Source organism: Hippoglossus hippoglossus, chromosome 11 (assembly GCF_009819705.1).
Source record: "Hippoglossus hippoglossus isolate fHipHip1 chromosome 11, fHipHip1.pri, whole genome shotgun sequence".
Classification (NCBI taxonomy): Eukaryota; Metazoa; Chordata; class Actinopteri; order Pleuronectiformes; family Pleuronectidae; genus Hippoglossus; species Hippoglossus hippoglossus.
Genome location: NC_047161.1, coordinates 2,600,359 through 2,617,031, shown reverse-complemented (window position 1 = coordinate 2,617,031; position 16,673 = coordinate 2,600,359). Strand labels below are relative to the sequence as shown.

The window sequence follows — 16,673 nt, the reverse complement described above, 5'->3', positions numbered from 1 at the left end:
TGTTCATTGGACGGGTTTGAACAGAAAACGGCCGCCTGAGCTTCATTCTGCTCCCGACACCGGCTCCCTGTTGGATTTGATATGGATTTTAACGTTTTACTGCTCACCTTTAAAAATACCTTTCAGAGGTATTGACCTGGTATCGTCCCTAAATCCTAAATATAACTGTATCTGTTTTATTGTTTTATTTTGTCAGCTCCTCGAACCCCGAACTAGAGAATCAGTTGTTATTTGCTCGTCGTGAACGCACTGTAGTGATCGACAGCTTCATGTATGTTGATGAATCCCAGCGGTTTATTCAAGGTTTATTGATACTGAACAAATTCAACACTCCACTTCCTTCGGCCCTTAACTTTACACATGAGAAAGTGTGAAGCTGATAAGTGAGATTTCTGTAATCACTAGTAAGACTATTATCCTGATGCAATAGAGAAAAGCATACAGCTTAAGAAATGTTATATTAGACCGAGGTAGCTGAAGCAGGCAACATATTTTCAGCAGGACACTGATTATAACTCAAAACTAAGAAAGAAAAAACCTGAAGTTCTTGAGAAGAACACATCAGACAGAGGTAATACAGCTATTATCAAAGCATGCCCACTGTATATATACGGCTTTGCCACTGGCATTAAGTGAACGCCTTCAAACAAAAGAGCTCACATGCAGACCTACTCCTTTGTGATTAACGGCAAAGGCAGCGCAGTTTCAGACCTTCAAAGACTCTGAAAAAAAGTGGAAGGTGAAACGTTTGAAGTCGGAGGCTGAGCTCCCCCAGAGGCTTCGGTGGGTTTTCAGCAGCAGCAGCCGCCGCCGCTCCAGCCCTCACACAAAGAGCCCGGCGAGTCCATTTGAACAGCGAGCGTTCAGTTGTAGAGTTCAACCCAACCGCTCCGCCGTGTGAAGGACACACGTCTGCCGTCTGTGAATACACTCTCGCATCAGCACACATTTCGCTGCGTAGGCGCTCCTATACACACACACAAGCATTGGCTCTTTTTCCCCCTATTATTACTTTAGTCTGCTGCTTTTATTGTCTGCATTTTTATTTCTTTAACTTTGTTCTCTCGGGGCAGAACGAACCTGTTAAAAATACTCAAATGAAAGCAAACGATCTTTACTTTTCTACTTGTAAGGTCGCAGGGATCCTGATCCACGCGCTGATTGAATAACATGGCTGTTTTTCGGACAGATTACACATTCTCCAATCTCCAGAGTCCGCCCCGCTGCCCCGGAGCTACTGATTAACAAGCTCGTACCTTCTCCAGGTCTCCCTCGCTCTGCTCCAGGGTGTGCACGGCGCTCTGGGAAAAGGCCCTGGGACGGGGTGGTTGCCCCGTGAACAGCCCCCCTCGACGCTCCGATCCCCCCGGCCAGCCCGAGCCGACTCCCTTCCCCTCCGCCGTCTGGGCCTCGGAGAGCGGATCTGCAGGACACAGAAGGAAAAGACTCTTGAGATGAAAATAACTTGGTGAATCATCTCGGAGTGAATCAATAAAACTTGGAATCATGAAGTCCTCTCCAACGCTTGTTTGTAATGTCCACACTCTTGAGGTTTCAGCTTATTGTTGTGTAAAATGCAACAGAAAATGGCTGCCATAGTTTATAGATCTATAATGATGAAAGTAGTTAAAGTCATCGCAGGACGAGAAACGCACAAAATGAGGAATTAAACACGTCACTTGATTCTAAAAGGCTAAATGTTAATCGAGGGTAATCAACTCACCTATGCTCTCAGACATGCTCCTCTCCCGCGGCTCCTTCGGGGTCCCGCGGCCCTCGGACAGTGACTTCCTGCGGTCCTTGTTGCACCACTTCCAGTCTGGATGAGCTCTGAAGTGGGCCTCCTTCACCTGGAGGACGACACAGGATCCTTCTCTAGTTTCTGTTCAAGCACTGTGAGCTGCTGTGGCTCCGTCCCTGTCGAGGCCTCAGTTGCCTTGAATAAAACCCTTTTTTATCTGCTTTCTCCAGACACCCTGCAACTGCTGCCTCACATGTATTCATGAAACTACTCACTACACTGGAGTTTAACCCTGACGCTGACAAACGGTAAAGATTAAATAAATTGTCTGTCTCTACCTGGAAGGCCAGGTCGTGGTACTGCTGCTTCTCATTGGGCCCCAGCGCGTACCACCACTCCCCCAGGATCTTGCTGACCGTCCGGTTGTCCTGGTTGGGATGTCGCTGGTGCACCAGGGCCCGGTGGCGTTTACTGAAGATCATGAAGGCGTTCATGGGGCGGCGGATGTGGTCCTTCTCCCTCTGGTTGGGGTTCGGAAGAAAACAAATCATCGTGAGCTGTTCCAGAGACTTTCTAATAAGTAATAAGTAAATAATATCATTTCTTCTTTTCTGTGTATCGACTGCCTGTCTGTCCGCTGGACTGACCTTCCTGTCTGCGTCCTTGGGCAGGGCGCTGAGGGACTGTGTGCGTCTCTTGATGGGGCCAGAGGAGGGCGCTGCATCGTTGGCCACACCCGGGGAGAACCTGTGTACACACACACACACAAAGAAGAAGTGAAACTGAGACTCCATGAGAGATGGGAAATGAAGGGAGATTCCTTTCTGAGGAACTTTCAGGGAAGCTACAAGAAGGCAAAGGACAGACGTGGCTTAAAATGAATATTGACATAATAACAACCTTCCTAAATGTATTTAATATTTTAGAAAGTAATATTTTGAGTCTTTTTAAGGCCCTAACCCTGAGACCAGTTTGAAATCCTGAAAGAAAGGAAGAGAACCAGGAGATAGAGACCGAGGACAGACGGATAAAAGGGGTTGTTTTTTCACAGCGACAACAAACAGACCTCAAATCTTTTTTAAATGTGTGGACTTCACTTTTTAACACCGTGTATCTGTGTCTCTGCACAGAGACGTAGGCAGACAACAGGTGTAGCCACTGCAGCATTAGGAGATTGCCGAAGCATTTATCTCAGCGGCCTTTGTGAGCACAGTGACCCTGAAACATTCAAAACCACACTACAAGCCAGACAGCCACGCAGCCCGTCTGAGTCACTCTGAAAGAGCAGCAACCCAGACGCAGAGACGCAGCCCGAGACTGAGCGGAATGAGCAAAGCACAGAGCGAACAACTGCTGCCAGACACAGCAGCTGGTACAGAAGTTGCTGCTCCTTATTGTTGGTTGTTTCTTTTTGAGACTTTATTTGTCAGAGGCGGATTTCAACGCACCTGTTCCCAAGTGAAGTGTCCCCGAGAGTTTTAACGCCACTGATTCAAACTAAAGGGGCAAACGGCGCCGCCGCCGTCTACAGCTACTATCTGCTTTCTACTGAGTCATCGCCAGAGTCGCAGAGAGGAAACAAACAACACGTAGGAAGCATTTGCTCTATATGAGTTTAGAAGTGGCACTGAGACAAGTTTTTAAAGCACAGAAGTTTAACTTAGGACTTTGTTTGCTTTGTTGCTTCTCCATTGTTCTACATCCATGAAATATAACTTAACGATTTCTTTGCAAAAAAGTCTACATAGAGAAAATATTCAGACTTTAGAATAAAAGAAGTTGATGAAATATAGAATAAGTATCTAGATAGACTTTATTGCTCCAGAAGGAAATCTATGCTCCAAAAAATTGACCTGTGGGCAACCCTCTAAACTCTCTATACTCCCCACCTGAGTTTAAATTCAATCTTTTCTCTTCTTCCTTTGATTCAACTTGACGTCCGCAGCCCTCGCCAGACTTTGACAACCAACACAAAAAAAAGATAACAACTTCAATGACCAGGATGATGCACTTACGGGTCATCTGTGTCACTCTCTGTCTCGCTGTCAGCCCCGCCTCTGTCTGTAGGAGGATTGTCATTGGCCGGCGGAGGGCATGACGGAGATCCCCTCTCCAGGACTGGAGGGCCGGCACGTCCGTCACTCACCAGGGCGACGCCACAACGAGGCTCTGAAAAAATAACAGCCATTCATTTGCCGGTTAGTGAAAAGCTTGATGAAATTGTGTGGTGTGTGTAAAGGCGTAAACGCAGGGTTGCCCTTGCATGCGGCTCTATTCCGGCCAAATGACTGTGGGAGGTGTGATTAGCTCTGAATACATCTGTGCTATAATGTGTTGCAGTAGTAAAAGAACATTTCATCCAAGGTACAAATGAATCCACAGTTAAAGGAAATGTTCCCTCTGCACATGACGGTATTTAAACCTAGTAAATACAAGATTTAGATCTTGTTATTACAGATAACTGTCGTTGTTTAGATTCTTTCTTTAACTGGGATTACACAGATTACTGAAGCCGGAAAATTGAGACGTCTGTTTTTATCTGAGATGAATCGTGTGAGTCTGAGATGAAGGATTTGCTCTGGAGTCATAAATCGGCTTCAACTTGGAAACGAGATTGATCCTTTCAGTCGTTTTTACAATTCACAGATTCTTTTGATTGCTGACATGGCAAAACAAACAGTTTCACTATTATGATCTTTAATAATTAAAACCATCTACAACTCATAATAATAACCTTAAATAAGATGAAGCTGTTTGGAAAAGAAACTTCAGTCCTCAAATTAGTTTTTAGATTATTTGATGTTCCCACCAGTCAAAATTAATCAAAATAAGAATCCAGTTTAGAGATTAAGTCAATGAATAGTTTTGTATATAAATGATGTGACTGAAATTATATTTAGTGTGAACACTGACTCTGCGGATTTGCAATTCGCTGCCACTGTTTTGGGAAACAATGATTTGGCTGCTGGTTCGTAGAGTGAGTGTTTTGGCAGTCATGATTTCAGAAACAACACAACACACTGTCGATTTTACTGTGGGAAATACTTATTTATAATACAGAGTAAAATATAAATATATATATACACACTTATGTACAGAGGCGTCTGAAAGTCTGAGACCACTTTTAGATGTTTTAGTACAAATTTACAAGCTGTTGAATCAGTCCTCCGTGTGTCTTGATGTCATGTCCAGAGAAAAGGGGTCAGTTGCTACCTTTGCTCTGATTGACAAGCTGTTGGCCGTCGGCAGGCTGGGCGGCCGCTCCTGATTGGCTGGGCTCCAGGAAAGGGACGAGCGAATGCCAGGGGAACACTGGCACCGAGCGAGGCTCCACGTTGGTCCAAACTGTGGGAACGTGAAGGGAGAGAGAGAGGAGAGAGAAAAAGTGAAACGTCACCGTGTGCATCCACCTCAGCAACGAGCCCCGTGGTGCGCCCTGTGGCCGCACGTGAGACGTATGTGAGCGTCAGCCAGCGACAAACCGAAGAGCCGCCACACACTGTGCTTTCAGAGAAACTTCCAGAGACTGTGAATGCAGTTGTGTATTCTGTCACAGAACACACGGACCCTCCCTCAGGATAATGCCAGTCGCGGGGTCATGCGGAGTGAGATGTGATGAGGGAACCAGTATTATATTCACACAGATTCCAGAATGGAGACCGGTCGCTGTCTAGACTTGCTGCTGCCGAGCTTCGGACTCTGAACTGGACTGTCTCTGCAGTGGGAACCATTTAAAGCCAGAGTACTTGTACTAATCGTACAACTTCAACAAACACGTGCACAACTATAACCACAGATAATATTACAGCAATGGAAACTGTATTGTCTACTTTGGAAAGCCCTTCACGGTGTGGTGGCACTTCCTGCCCATATTCACAAACTAGAACTTAGTCTGATTCTGACTCTGTTACACATTTTCATAAAGAAGATTTCAGCCCCGACAATCTGAGGCTTGAACGGTTTCATCTTGGTGGAAATAAACTGGATGTGAACTCTGCAGCTGCGGCGCTGCAACGTCCAGTTACCGTTTCCATGGATAAGTTTATAATAAAGTATTAAAATGGTCTATATATAGCCAACCATTTCGCTGGCTCATTTAAAATGGAGATCCAGATACTGCTGAGTTAGACACGGAGGGAAGTGTAAATACAGCCATGATGCTCTGCAGCTGCTGCTAGTTGGTTGTACACACCAGTGACTAAGTTCTCTTCAAAATGCTGATCTGGTGACACATGACTATTATCACCGCACTGTAACCTTTGCACAGTTTATGCTGCTGTTTGCATGAGCTGCTTCGGCTGAGGAAGTGAGGGGTATTCCAACGTTTCACACACAGAGAGGCTGAGGCTGCTTTCTTTAGGGGGACAAGACCAGGAATAGTACTGATGACATGTCTCACTGTTAAACCTAGTCTGGTATATATCTTTTAGGGATTTAATGACTTGCTCAAAAAACACATAGTAACCTTGTGTCTTTGTGCTTTGTGTCTTTGTTCCATTGTTTCCATTTGATCTGGTTGGTTTTGGGTTCACATAGTAACTTAGGGCACTAAAGAGTTTTGTCTGACACACGTACGTCCTGATGTCATCGTCTACCTGTTCTATTGTTTAATGCCGTCTCAACTTCCTGAAACTCGGGGAAAAAAGTGGTTTCACGCTGCAAACAAACCAAACCAGGATTCAGTTTGATCCGAAACTGACACCGCCCCTTTTTGTTGGACTACATTTTTTTGGTCTGTGGTCCGAGGCGCCTTTCACACCTGTTATTTTGGTTAAATTGAAAGTTTAGGAATGGAACTGGAGACGATGTTTAAAAAAATGTAACTTGAAAAGGAACAAACGTGCTTGAACGCCGTCGACGGGGTGTAAGATGAAAAGAGAAACACGATGTCTGTTTGGGGCTTTCTTATGGGATTCGCTGACAGTGAGAAAAATCCTCCTTTAAGGTGTTAAATAATATGACTTCAGATTCTTCCAACTTTCAAAACGGACCTGCCGACACCCCGAGGAGGCGAGGCATGAATATTCCAGTGAAAAGCACCGACGGGGGTAAGTTGTGAAGAATATCAAAGACAGAAACACTCCCGAGGTATTTCTCTTCCTCTGCTGGTTTACGTGCCGACGCAGTGATGAACACATGCACCTGACGGGCTGAGCACCTGCCTTCATGTTTTAAAAGATGCCACTCAACCGTAGATATCCACTTGTCTTATGACAACACATTAGTACCACTGGGGAAGTTTCAAAAATAATTCCTCCTGTGTGTGAAAAGGCACTAACAAAGCTCCTGAGCTGCGTAGCGATGTGGGACATCGGATCTTTTCCTCACTGAACGCCGCAGATGCATTCAAAGACAGCGGTAATGAATCTTGCGATGCTAATGCAGCTGCACTTGAGCTGGGCTATATTTAGGAGGGATCTCAGCCACGGGGCCTACGCTGCTCGCTGCCTGTGTTTGTTTCTGGGCCCGCTGTGGCTCTAGGTGTTGTTAAAAAATGTATGGTGGTGGAAACGCTACGCTACAGAGGCAGGTGGCTGCTCGCAGCAGTGCGAGGGATGTGAGAGGGAGAGAGAGGCATAAAAGCGCGCGCCGGTAATCAGCTCAGGCCTCAACGCTTTACTGCGCTAATTCTACCGGTGGAAACAGTGTATCCATGACAACACGCTGGCAATACGATTACTCCTTTTGCTGCTGAGAGCGATGAAGCACATTCACATCGTGCTGGACCTGCCCTCCAAGCCCTGTCTGAGGCGGTTGATTGTCTGGGACACAGAAATGAGTGTGTGGGTGTGTTTGTGTATGTGTATGTGTGTAGATGTGTGTGTGTGTGTGTGTGTGGGGGGAGGTGTTAATGTCCTTGTTGCCCTCTGTACTCTTGCTCTAAGTCTTACATGTCTAGACATGTCAATATTCTCACCCTTTTAAAGTTTCAGTGGAACACCCTTTATCTGTCTCTCACACACACACACACACACACACACACACACACACACACACACACACACACACACACACACACACGCACGCACTCAGTAGCTACACACACCTCACACAAACTACACAGTGAGCAGCAGGTCGAGGCGGCGGCGTCTGATAAATTAAAGCTTTTTCTGATCTTTGCTCCTCAAGAAAAATGTTTTTCACTGTCAAGTCATTTTTATCATTTGAACCAGAAATAATTTTTGGATCAGAAGTTGGTTATGAGATAGTTATATTAAAATTAAGAGAGCAAAGATTATTATATTCTCATACTCTGAGTCATTTGTCTAAACAGAATTCTGCAGCTGTGAACATTAGTGTACACATGAATTGAGAAATGCACTATGTTTATTATAATGTATGTGTTTTGGATATCGATGATACTGTTTGAGCAAGTGTCTGAATATCTCTCTGCACAGATCCCAGCACATTTATTACACTCTCAGTTTTCAGATGTAGAACGTGTTGTATCACAACGCCACACAATGAGAAGTCATGCATTTTAAATGGAGCCATCTTCCTTATTCATATATTCAAAGTAACATTTCTGAGTTTTGCCATACTGTAATATCACAAGGTTGGCATGGAAACAAGCATACAGTATGTGATGAACCCAAACACCTCTACTTCTCAGTGGACAGTTTTCTAACACGCAACACTGTGCACGCAAAGCTGGCAAAATATTTTCACAACAGATTTTTGCCTGAATAGACGCTTTAAAAGCAGAGGCACAGAATCTCTGATAAGGGCGGCATCACGTCCCTTTTCATCCTCTCTCAGTCAACACTGTTCTCCCGCTGACGTTCACAGGGAGTCTGAGTTAGCTGATGTTTTAAATTGACAAAAATAAACATACTATACTTCCCTAAAACACCAAAATGGACATGCAGGCCCTGAAGTAGACTGAAGCATGGGGCACAAAATGTCCCCGGATGTCCAACAACATTTTCTACAGTTTATATCTTGTTGACCTGTGGCTCTTCCTTTCTTTCTGTAACTATAACCTGCATAAATGAGTCCGCAGTGGCTGATTTCATGAGCGCATTTCCAATAGCTCGCTGAAGAAATTAGCATTTCTTAGAAAACAAGCGAGTACGCAGCCCAAAGCAACAGAATATATCTCAACTACTTATATAATACTTTAAAATAAAACACAATCTACACACGGAATAACTATGTAACAAGGAAACTTGTGCTTTTCTTACACTGCTGGCAAACAATAGTAGAGTGTACATGAGTCATAGCCATAGCACTCTGATGACACTACTGTAACCTGAGAGAGATACTGAAAGTGAGAGGCACAAAGCCAGAGCACATAAGGCAGAGCTCATCCCTTCCTACTCTAAAGTAGCAGAACTGTAGCTCAGCAGACTTTGTATCTGACGGGAACAAAGGTCAAAGCCACCAAGGCAGGATGATCTCCCAACCCCTGTCCCCGTCCTTCCTTACCAGTCCCTGGGCGTCCCATGATGATTTGCTTGCGTGGAGCAGGGTGAGGCGAATCAGCTGGCAGTATGAGTGGCAGCAGGGCGGTGGGAGTGGGGTGACAGGCTACCGGCTGTGGCAGCGGCCCTCCAGAGGGGTCCTGGTGTCCCTCGGGTTTCCTCTCCCTCTCCCTGCCTCCAGAACCGGAGGACGACAGGACTGAGCCCAATGAAGTGGACATTGAACCGGGGGTGGAGGGGCTGGAGAGGGACGTGTGGCCGACTGTGGCTGGAGTCAGGGACTGGAGGGAGACATTAAATATAACTGATTAATAGGAATAATATGTTTATTCTCTTTTCAAAATTATAGTCAACTAAATGTCAAATAAAAAATCAAATGTTGATGGTATCTAAGGTTGTTTTTTGCCGTCAGTCTGGGTCTCCATTAACTCCATTATCACTACTGTGAATCCAGGCTGACTTACTAAAGATACAATATTCACACATAGTATTTTATTTATTAAGTCACTTTTATGGTTGATATTGTAACTTTCATAACTTCCACGTTTTTAAATATAAAAACATTATGAATCAGTAAAATGTACCTTCCGTATTCTTTCATTCTCATAACCTGAATATGAATTTTAAGCTCATGACAAGCCGACCCTCTAACACTTGAGTAATAGAGTTGGGTGATTGGATCATCAATGTCATCATAAAGATGTTGTTGTGCCAGACCAAAAAAAACAAAACAAGAAATTGCAAGTTTCTTACCGAGCTGGAGGTGACCAGGACCAGTGTGGGGCTGCGCAGGAGAACTGCACCGTTGGTGGTGGCCCCGTTGATGGGAACAGGCGCCTGCAGGCCCGGGGGAGCTGTGTGTTGGGGCAGGCTGTGCTCCCTTGACGTGCTTCTCTCTCTCCTTCCTAATGGGCCGTCAGAGAACTTGGCCAAGGGGACATCAGGGTTGCGGACAATGACTGGGGAATCACGAAGGGGAACAATGCGGCGTGGTGACGGTTCCTGGGGCAGTGGGGAGGGAGGAGTGGGAGAGACCAGCATGGGCGGAGGTGTGGAGGCAGCGGAGGATGGTGGTCTGCTGGTGGTGCTGCGGGACCGGGGGAAGGAGAGTGAGGAGGGAGTTGTCGGCTGACTCAGTGGGGAGAGGACTCTGAAGGCGGCAGGGCTGTGGCCCAGGAGTGGCTCTCCCAACATTCCTCCCGCTATCCCCACAAGCTGATGATGCTCAGGTTTGGTCTGGTAGTCTTGGACTGTAGGCAGTGGAGGGGGCGGGTGAGTGTCGAGCTTTCTTTTGCTGGGGCTCATGGGGACTGTAAAGGTGAGGTTGGTCTGAAATGTGGGCACGATCCCCGACAGGTGCCGCTCTCGCTCAGCACCTGGTGTGCCCATCTTAGTGCCACTAAGCTGGCGATGGCGGCGTGGGGTAAGTGAGGCAGGGGCAGTAATGGGACTGAAATTGGCAGGACGAAAGCCGAAGAGCGGAGAGGGTGAGGGCGATGGGGTAGGGGAGAAGGGCGACTGGTTGGAGATGGGAGAGAACGAGGGTGTGCCTGAGCGGGAGCTCCCCAGGGAGACCAACATGCTCGCTGCCTCGCACTCATCAAAGTCGAAACGAGAGAGGTCCTGAGGAAGCAAAGAAGGAAGGACTAGGCGGGGACGTGAGTCTCCTCCACGGCTGCTGGCCTCACTGCTTTCCCGTGATGTCTCGTCCCAGTCGAACTCTGAGCTGGCTCTCCCACCACCTAGACGGAGGTCAGATGGCGTCAGAGTCCCAGTGCTGCTGGCTCCACCCCTCTCCCGGCCACCTCCACTGGCCTCCATCTCCTTAGTCCTCATTGAGAGGTGTCTGGAGCAGTATCCTCTGCGCTGAGACTCTTTAGAGCAGCCCTCCCGAGAGCACAGTCTCCTCCACTGTTTTCCATTGAACTTCTTACGGATGCCTGTTGGCGTGCACACCACATCTCCCTTCTTGTACTTTTGCTGGGCAGCTGTCAGTGGGGTGCGGGAACGGGAAGAGGAGGAGGAAGTCGAACCTGATCCAGATCCACCACCTGCTGCTCCACTGTTAGAGCCTCCTCCTGAGGCTTTCTCTACTCTGGAGGAGGATGCAGTGGAAGAGGAGATGGGAGGAAGAGGAGGGAGCTGGGGGGTGGTAATGATAGCTCCTGCTGCTGCTGGATCAAGGCCTAACAGGATAGGTGAAGGAGTAGGGTGGGGGTTCAAGGCTAGGTGGGCGGAGGGGATCCCGATGCCCCGCACCACAGACAGGTGGGGATTGAGGTAGCCAGGCGGGGGCTTAGAAACAATGTGGCGGTGTTGGGGAATTGCCATTGTTTTGGCCCCAGATAAGATCGCCCCCATTGGGACCATGTTGAAGTGGGACACCTCCATGTCTTCTTCAGGGGTAAGTGGCATGTATGGGTGATGTTGCTGCTGTTGGTGCTGCTGCTGTTTTACATTCTCCCTTTCTCGCTCTCGCTCTCGCTCCATCTCTCTTTCCTGTTTTCTCTGGAGGTCCCTCTCCCTCTCCAAGTCATTCTCAATTTCCCACTCTCGACCCGGAGCCAGACTGAGGACTGACACTGGAGTAACTGGGGAGGCAATACTGTGGCCTGATGTGGATGAAACAGGGACCATGCCTGGGTAGGGAATCCCTCTCCCCATCACTGGCCCCACTCCTGGGGCCATCCCTCGGCTCAAGCGGCACACTTCCTGCTCCACATCCACCTCCTCCCTGTCCTCCCGCTCCCTTTCCTTTTCTCTGACCCTGTCTTCTTCCTCTCGTCCTCCTCCAGATGGCAAATCCAGGTCCCAAGGCGGCACCAGAAGACGGAGTGTTTGTCGGGAGACCCACACTGCCTGGGTAGCAGCAGCTGCCACTCTGCCATCTTCTTCCTCCTCCGCAGAGTGAGGTTTTCCCTCAGACAACAGGACACGGTATCGGTTGGCCACTGCAGGGTGCGTGTCGATCTGAGTCACCACACCTTCTCGGTACAATTGCCAGTGACCTACACTGCCCTCCTCATTGCCAAACGGTACGCACACACGGGTACCAATAGGTATTGGATGGACACCAGGCGGGGGGGCATCTAGGATAATGTCCACCACCCCTGGGGGGCTGTCATGCCGATACGGATAACGACACATCATCTTCTCCCCATTCAGTTGCACCTCCAGGCTTCCAAATTCACCACTGACCTTACGGACCACCCCAGCCCGGAACACCATCTCTGAACTCCCCCCTTCATAACTCCTTTCGCCTCCTCCCTCCTCGTCACTTCTTCTCCTCAGCTGACGAGCAAGGACACGTTGATTCTTCAGCCCTTTGGCCAGAGCGTCTGACAGAGCATCAGGGAGACTGGATGGTGCGTGTGCAGACATCTGTGTGAGGACGTGTGTGTCGCCAGCCACCTCAAGGTCAGCTGAGTGCTCGCTGGCAGTGTCTGTTGAGGAGCAGCGTGGCAGGGGGGGCGACACTCGCTCTGCATCTCTCACCCCTTCACCTCCTGCAGGCCTCTCCACTCCCAGTGACAGAGTGGGGGGTCCTGGGGAGCTGTCCAGAGGCCCCTCCCTTCCAGTCGTCCTGCTGTGGAAGTCGTCCAGCAGGCTCCTGCTATGAACGATGCCATCGTGGTGCGCGATGCCGACGTCACTTCCTGAACTTGTTGACCCGTGGTTAAGGACACCGCCGCTCAGAGGAAGAGGAGGAGGCGTGCTGGAGGCAGTGTTGCTATGGTTACTAGCAGTCGTAGACAAACAGTGTTCAGAGGTGTACTTCTTCTTGGGAACACGGGCCTTGAAGGTGGCCGTTTTCCGGCTGGAGGCGGGGTTTGGGCTGTTGTTGGCGCTTGGTGTACTACTGTTACTACAACTGCTAGCACCACTGTCACTGTGGCTACTGCCGCTCACAGCTGACCGCACCGATCTGTCATCCGAGTGTGTCAGCAATTTCTCAGAATCGATCACGAGCGACGCCGTCGTCTCTGACGGGCCCTCTCTGTGAAGCCCCTCCCCCTCCGCAGTGTCCCGCTCTCTGATTGGGTCGGGCTGAGAGGACTCCGAGTGTGAATTAGAAGAAAAACAAGAGGAGGGAGTTTGGTTTTGTGGGGATCTGCTTCTGTCTCTGTTCTCATCTGAGTCTCTCCTCTCTCCTCCTTCTGGGGCCTCCCCCGCTCCGCGGCGCTTCCCCCCTTTGGCCCGGGTAGAGGGAGGCGAGCGGCGGCCCTGCTTTTTAATCGGCTTCATCTTTTCATCTAGCTTGTCTTTCCTCCAAACAAGTCTTTTTATTTATTTATTCCCGAGAATCTCTTCCTTGGCGCTCCTCTCTTGCTGTGCCTAGTTTCTATTTGCCTCCTCTGCAAAGCCCCCTCTCTCTCATCCCGTCTTGTCTTTTGTTGCGCGACTTCGGCACTCGTCCACTTTATTCCAGAGACCCTGAAAGAAAGGGAACAGGGTGTGTGGGTTACTCATGTGACGATCACGTTCAAAGCCTCATCACCACACAAGCACAGCTACAAACTGCTGGGCATCCAAATCAAGCATCTGCCAAAACATCCACATCAAAGCCATTCAAAATAAAAGCACAGTGGGACCTTGTGGCATCCTAACAATGTAATAAACAGTTCAACGGGAATTTTAAGAAACGCATTCCCTGCTAAACGCTGCCCCGTCGTACTCGAGTAGTAATGAATGTGACTCATCTACACATTCATTACACATTAATTCATTACATAACAGGTTCTACTCACATTTCACGAGGCCTGCATCCATACCAGGTGCATAATAAAAACAGGAGACCATATTGTAGGGTAAACACAACGTAGGCTTACAACACTGTATGGAAATTGTGAGGAGCACTTTGCAATTTGTCCAGACAAGCCTTTCTGCGTACACACACACACACACACACACACACACTACTCCTTGGCCGAGGCAGTAGAGGCGGGGGAATTCCTTCTTCACTCACAAACTGAAACCCTCCCTTTCTCTCTCTCTCTCTCTCTCTCTCTCTTTCTCGCTCCCTCTTGCTCTCTCTCTCTCTCTCTCGGTGGCGACCTTTATCTATGTATTTCAAAGCAGAGTCAATCCGCCCCTACAAACTCCATTTCCTGTGGAAGACCATTACCTAACTTCCCGTTACTTTACCCCCCTCCCTCCGGTCTCTCTCTCTCTTTGCTAGTATTACACGTTCATGCTTACCCCCCGTCTGCATTCTCTCTCCTCCTCTCTCTCTCCCTCTCTTATATTGATTTCTACCTCTCATCTCTCTCTTCCTCATCTCTCCTTCCATCTGCTCTCCATCCTCTTTGTGCTGCAGTCGTCCAGAGAAGCAAACGAGTTGTTGGGGATAATTGTTATTCCACACCAGAGTCATTCAGTTTCACTCTCAGACGAGCCCGAGTCATTCAGAATATCCTCCATTCTGCCCCCATTCACAGTTTAGAAAGTAAAACAGATTTATTTTTTTTCGGACTTGTTGAGCTGTTGTCATTTAACTGGTTTGTTTGCGGTGCGGCAGACACACACTGGGACTCGCCTCGGGTCCTGACTGCTGTGAGCTCGGCCTCATTTCTTCCAATACAAGACTCTCCAGAGTGACGAGCACCAGGGGGATGTTAACAACATGTGTATAAGAGGGAGAATCGACACATCCCCTCTATGCTCTGTCATCTTTTAGAGAATTCTACCTGCAACTGAGATTCGCTGTCAAACTGCTCTGGACTGATGTCTATCAACCACCAGCAGGCATGTCTACTTGTCAGTGGCTGTCTGCTAACGCACATGTCTGCCTGTCTGTCCTTGTTTCTACATTCATCCTCCCACCCGTCTCTTTCTCTCTGTCTCTTTTTCCTTTTTGCTTCCTTCCTGTTTTGTCTGCGAAGGCTTTCACTCAGTCAGGTCCTTTTAATATCTTCCACATCACATCGGCGACGGAGAGAAATCCAGACGGGCCCCGCGTGTCTCAAGGCCACACACACAGCAAACACCTATGTGATGATAGTCGATGGTTGCACAGCCACCACTGTGCCCTATGTAAATCCCTATTTAGGACAGACAGCCGTGGAGCAGCCACCATAAAATAATTTGGCAGCCGGCCTTACTTGGTCATGAGAGAGGTATGCTACGTGTGTTTACTCAGTAGTGTACTGTGTACAACAGCTGGTGTCAGAGTCATGGGCCTAATGATAACAGCGTAAAGACAAACTGATGCAACTCACACTCCCCTCGGTGAAATATGGAGCATGTATGTGCCCGTATGGGAGCCATAGTGGCCCCTGGTTCACGTTCAGTGATCAGAGCAGAGCATGTTCTACTCATCAGGGTTATATATAGGACATAAGTACCAAGTCCAGACATATTTACACTGCAGAACTGTGTTTACTCTCCTTTATAGGCCAACATGAGTACATAGTAAACATGGCTGCAGGTATAGCAACGAGGTGATACAACGCAAAAACACGGAACTGCAAAATCTACTTTATATAATCAATCGGGTTCATTGTCAATTATTATTTGTTTATTCACCACAACTGGGCCAAAAGAAAGTGAAAAACAAAGGATTAATACAGAGTACGAGTTGAGTTAACTTGATAATGCAGCTACAGGCCTCGTGTGAACTAAACTACATGTTCCCCACAAATATTTGCCATATATATCATAATACTACTACTAATGCTACTTCCCTTCACGTGCGATGCCCTTGACATGCTGCTGTAACACAGTAATATTCAAATTTTGGGATCAATAAAGTACACATCTGTCTATCCGATAATCCCCCAAAGTGCTGTAAACTTTCCCAGAGCGATGCAACATCTTCTAACCTCCTGCAGAGTGGATCGAGAATCTGAAACTGTATATTTCTGAGCCATTGCAAACTGCAGTAGTTCTCCAGAGTGAATAACAGGGTTACTACTCTGCCCTGCTCCCATCGACAGGCCCCAGCTGCACATGCATGACTCCAACATGTTGACACAGTTATAATCCGGAGTGGATAACAGCTGCTAACTTTATCTTCACGAGGCCCCAAAGCTCAACATGCAAACTACGGGAGGGGATGTCGTCACCTGTGGTTTAGCTGGATAGTACCGTGTGTGTGTCAAGCCCTCGTAGTAGATTACTACCGGACCTGCTCCACAACAGCAGGGCCGAGGCCTCGACTACACACAAGGCCGCTGGGGGATCTGCTCCTCGCCGCCACCGGGGGGAGAAAGAACCGGCTCAACGGACACCCTGGGCCTTAATACCGTGTAATAGCCCCGGTACTACCCCGCGGTGCTGGGCGAGGTGACCCCGGACACACGGTTAAGTTTGTCCCACAACGCGGAGCGACGACAAACAGCGGGCAAAGTGGGCTGCTGAGGCCCATCCGAGAGTGACAGCCGTCCGGGAGGAGAGGCGAAGCTCCCCGGGCAACTTTGGAGCTAAAGCGCCTCGTCGTCGGTTGTACGCGAGAGAGAGAGGGGGGGAGAAAGTGAAGTGAGGAGGAGGAGGAGGAGGAAGAGGAGGAA

General features: G+C 48.3%; 2 protein-coding genes across 5 annotated transcripts in view; both read right to left on the bottom strand.

The window, feature by feature from the left end:
* The window catches only part of LOC117770959 (tapasin-like), a 1,175,540-nt gene that overhangs the window by 569,771 nt on the left and 589,096 nt on the right, over nt 1-16,673 (bottom strand). The gene's annotated exons all lie outside the window — the stretch shown is intronic.
* The window catches only part of cica (capicua transcriptional repressor a), a 28,591-nt gene that overhangs the window by 11,376 nt on the left and 542 nt on the right, over nt 1-16,673 (bottom strand). For 2 of the 4 annotated variants that reach the window (XM_034600803.1, XM_034600806.1), the window contains exons 2-9: nt 9,919-13,599; nt 9,170-9,446; nt 4,955-5,086; nt 3,757-3,910; nt 2,389-2,488; nt 2,080-2,262; nt 1,724-1,850; nt 1,257-1,423 (exon numbers count right to left, since the gene is read on the bottom strand). In XM_034600803.1, the coding sequence (XP_034456694.1) occupies nt 1,257-1,423; nt 1,724-1,850; nt 2,080-2,262; nt 2,389-2,488; nt 3,757-3,910; nt 4,955-5,086; nt 9,170-9,446; nt 9,919-13,410 (4,632 nt within the window). In that variant the 5' untranslated portion in view covers nt 13,411-13,599. Of the gene's footprint in view, nt 1-1,256; nt 1,424-1,723; nt 1,851-2,079; nt 2,263-2,388; nt 2,489-3,756; nt 3,911-4,954; nt 5,087-9,169; nt 9,447-9,918; nt 13,600-13,913; nt 14,151-16,229; nt 16,621-16,673 lie in introns of those variants that run through there. The other 2 variants (XM_034600804.1, XM_034600805.1) reach the window with 2 other exon arrangements.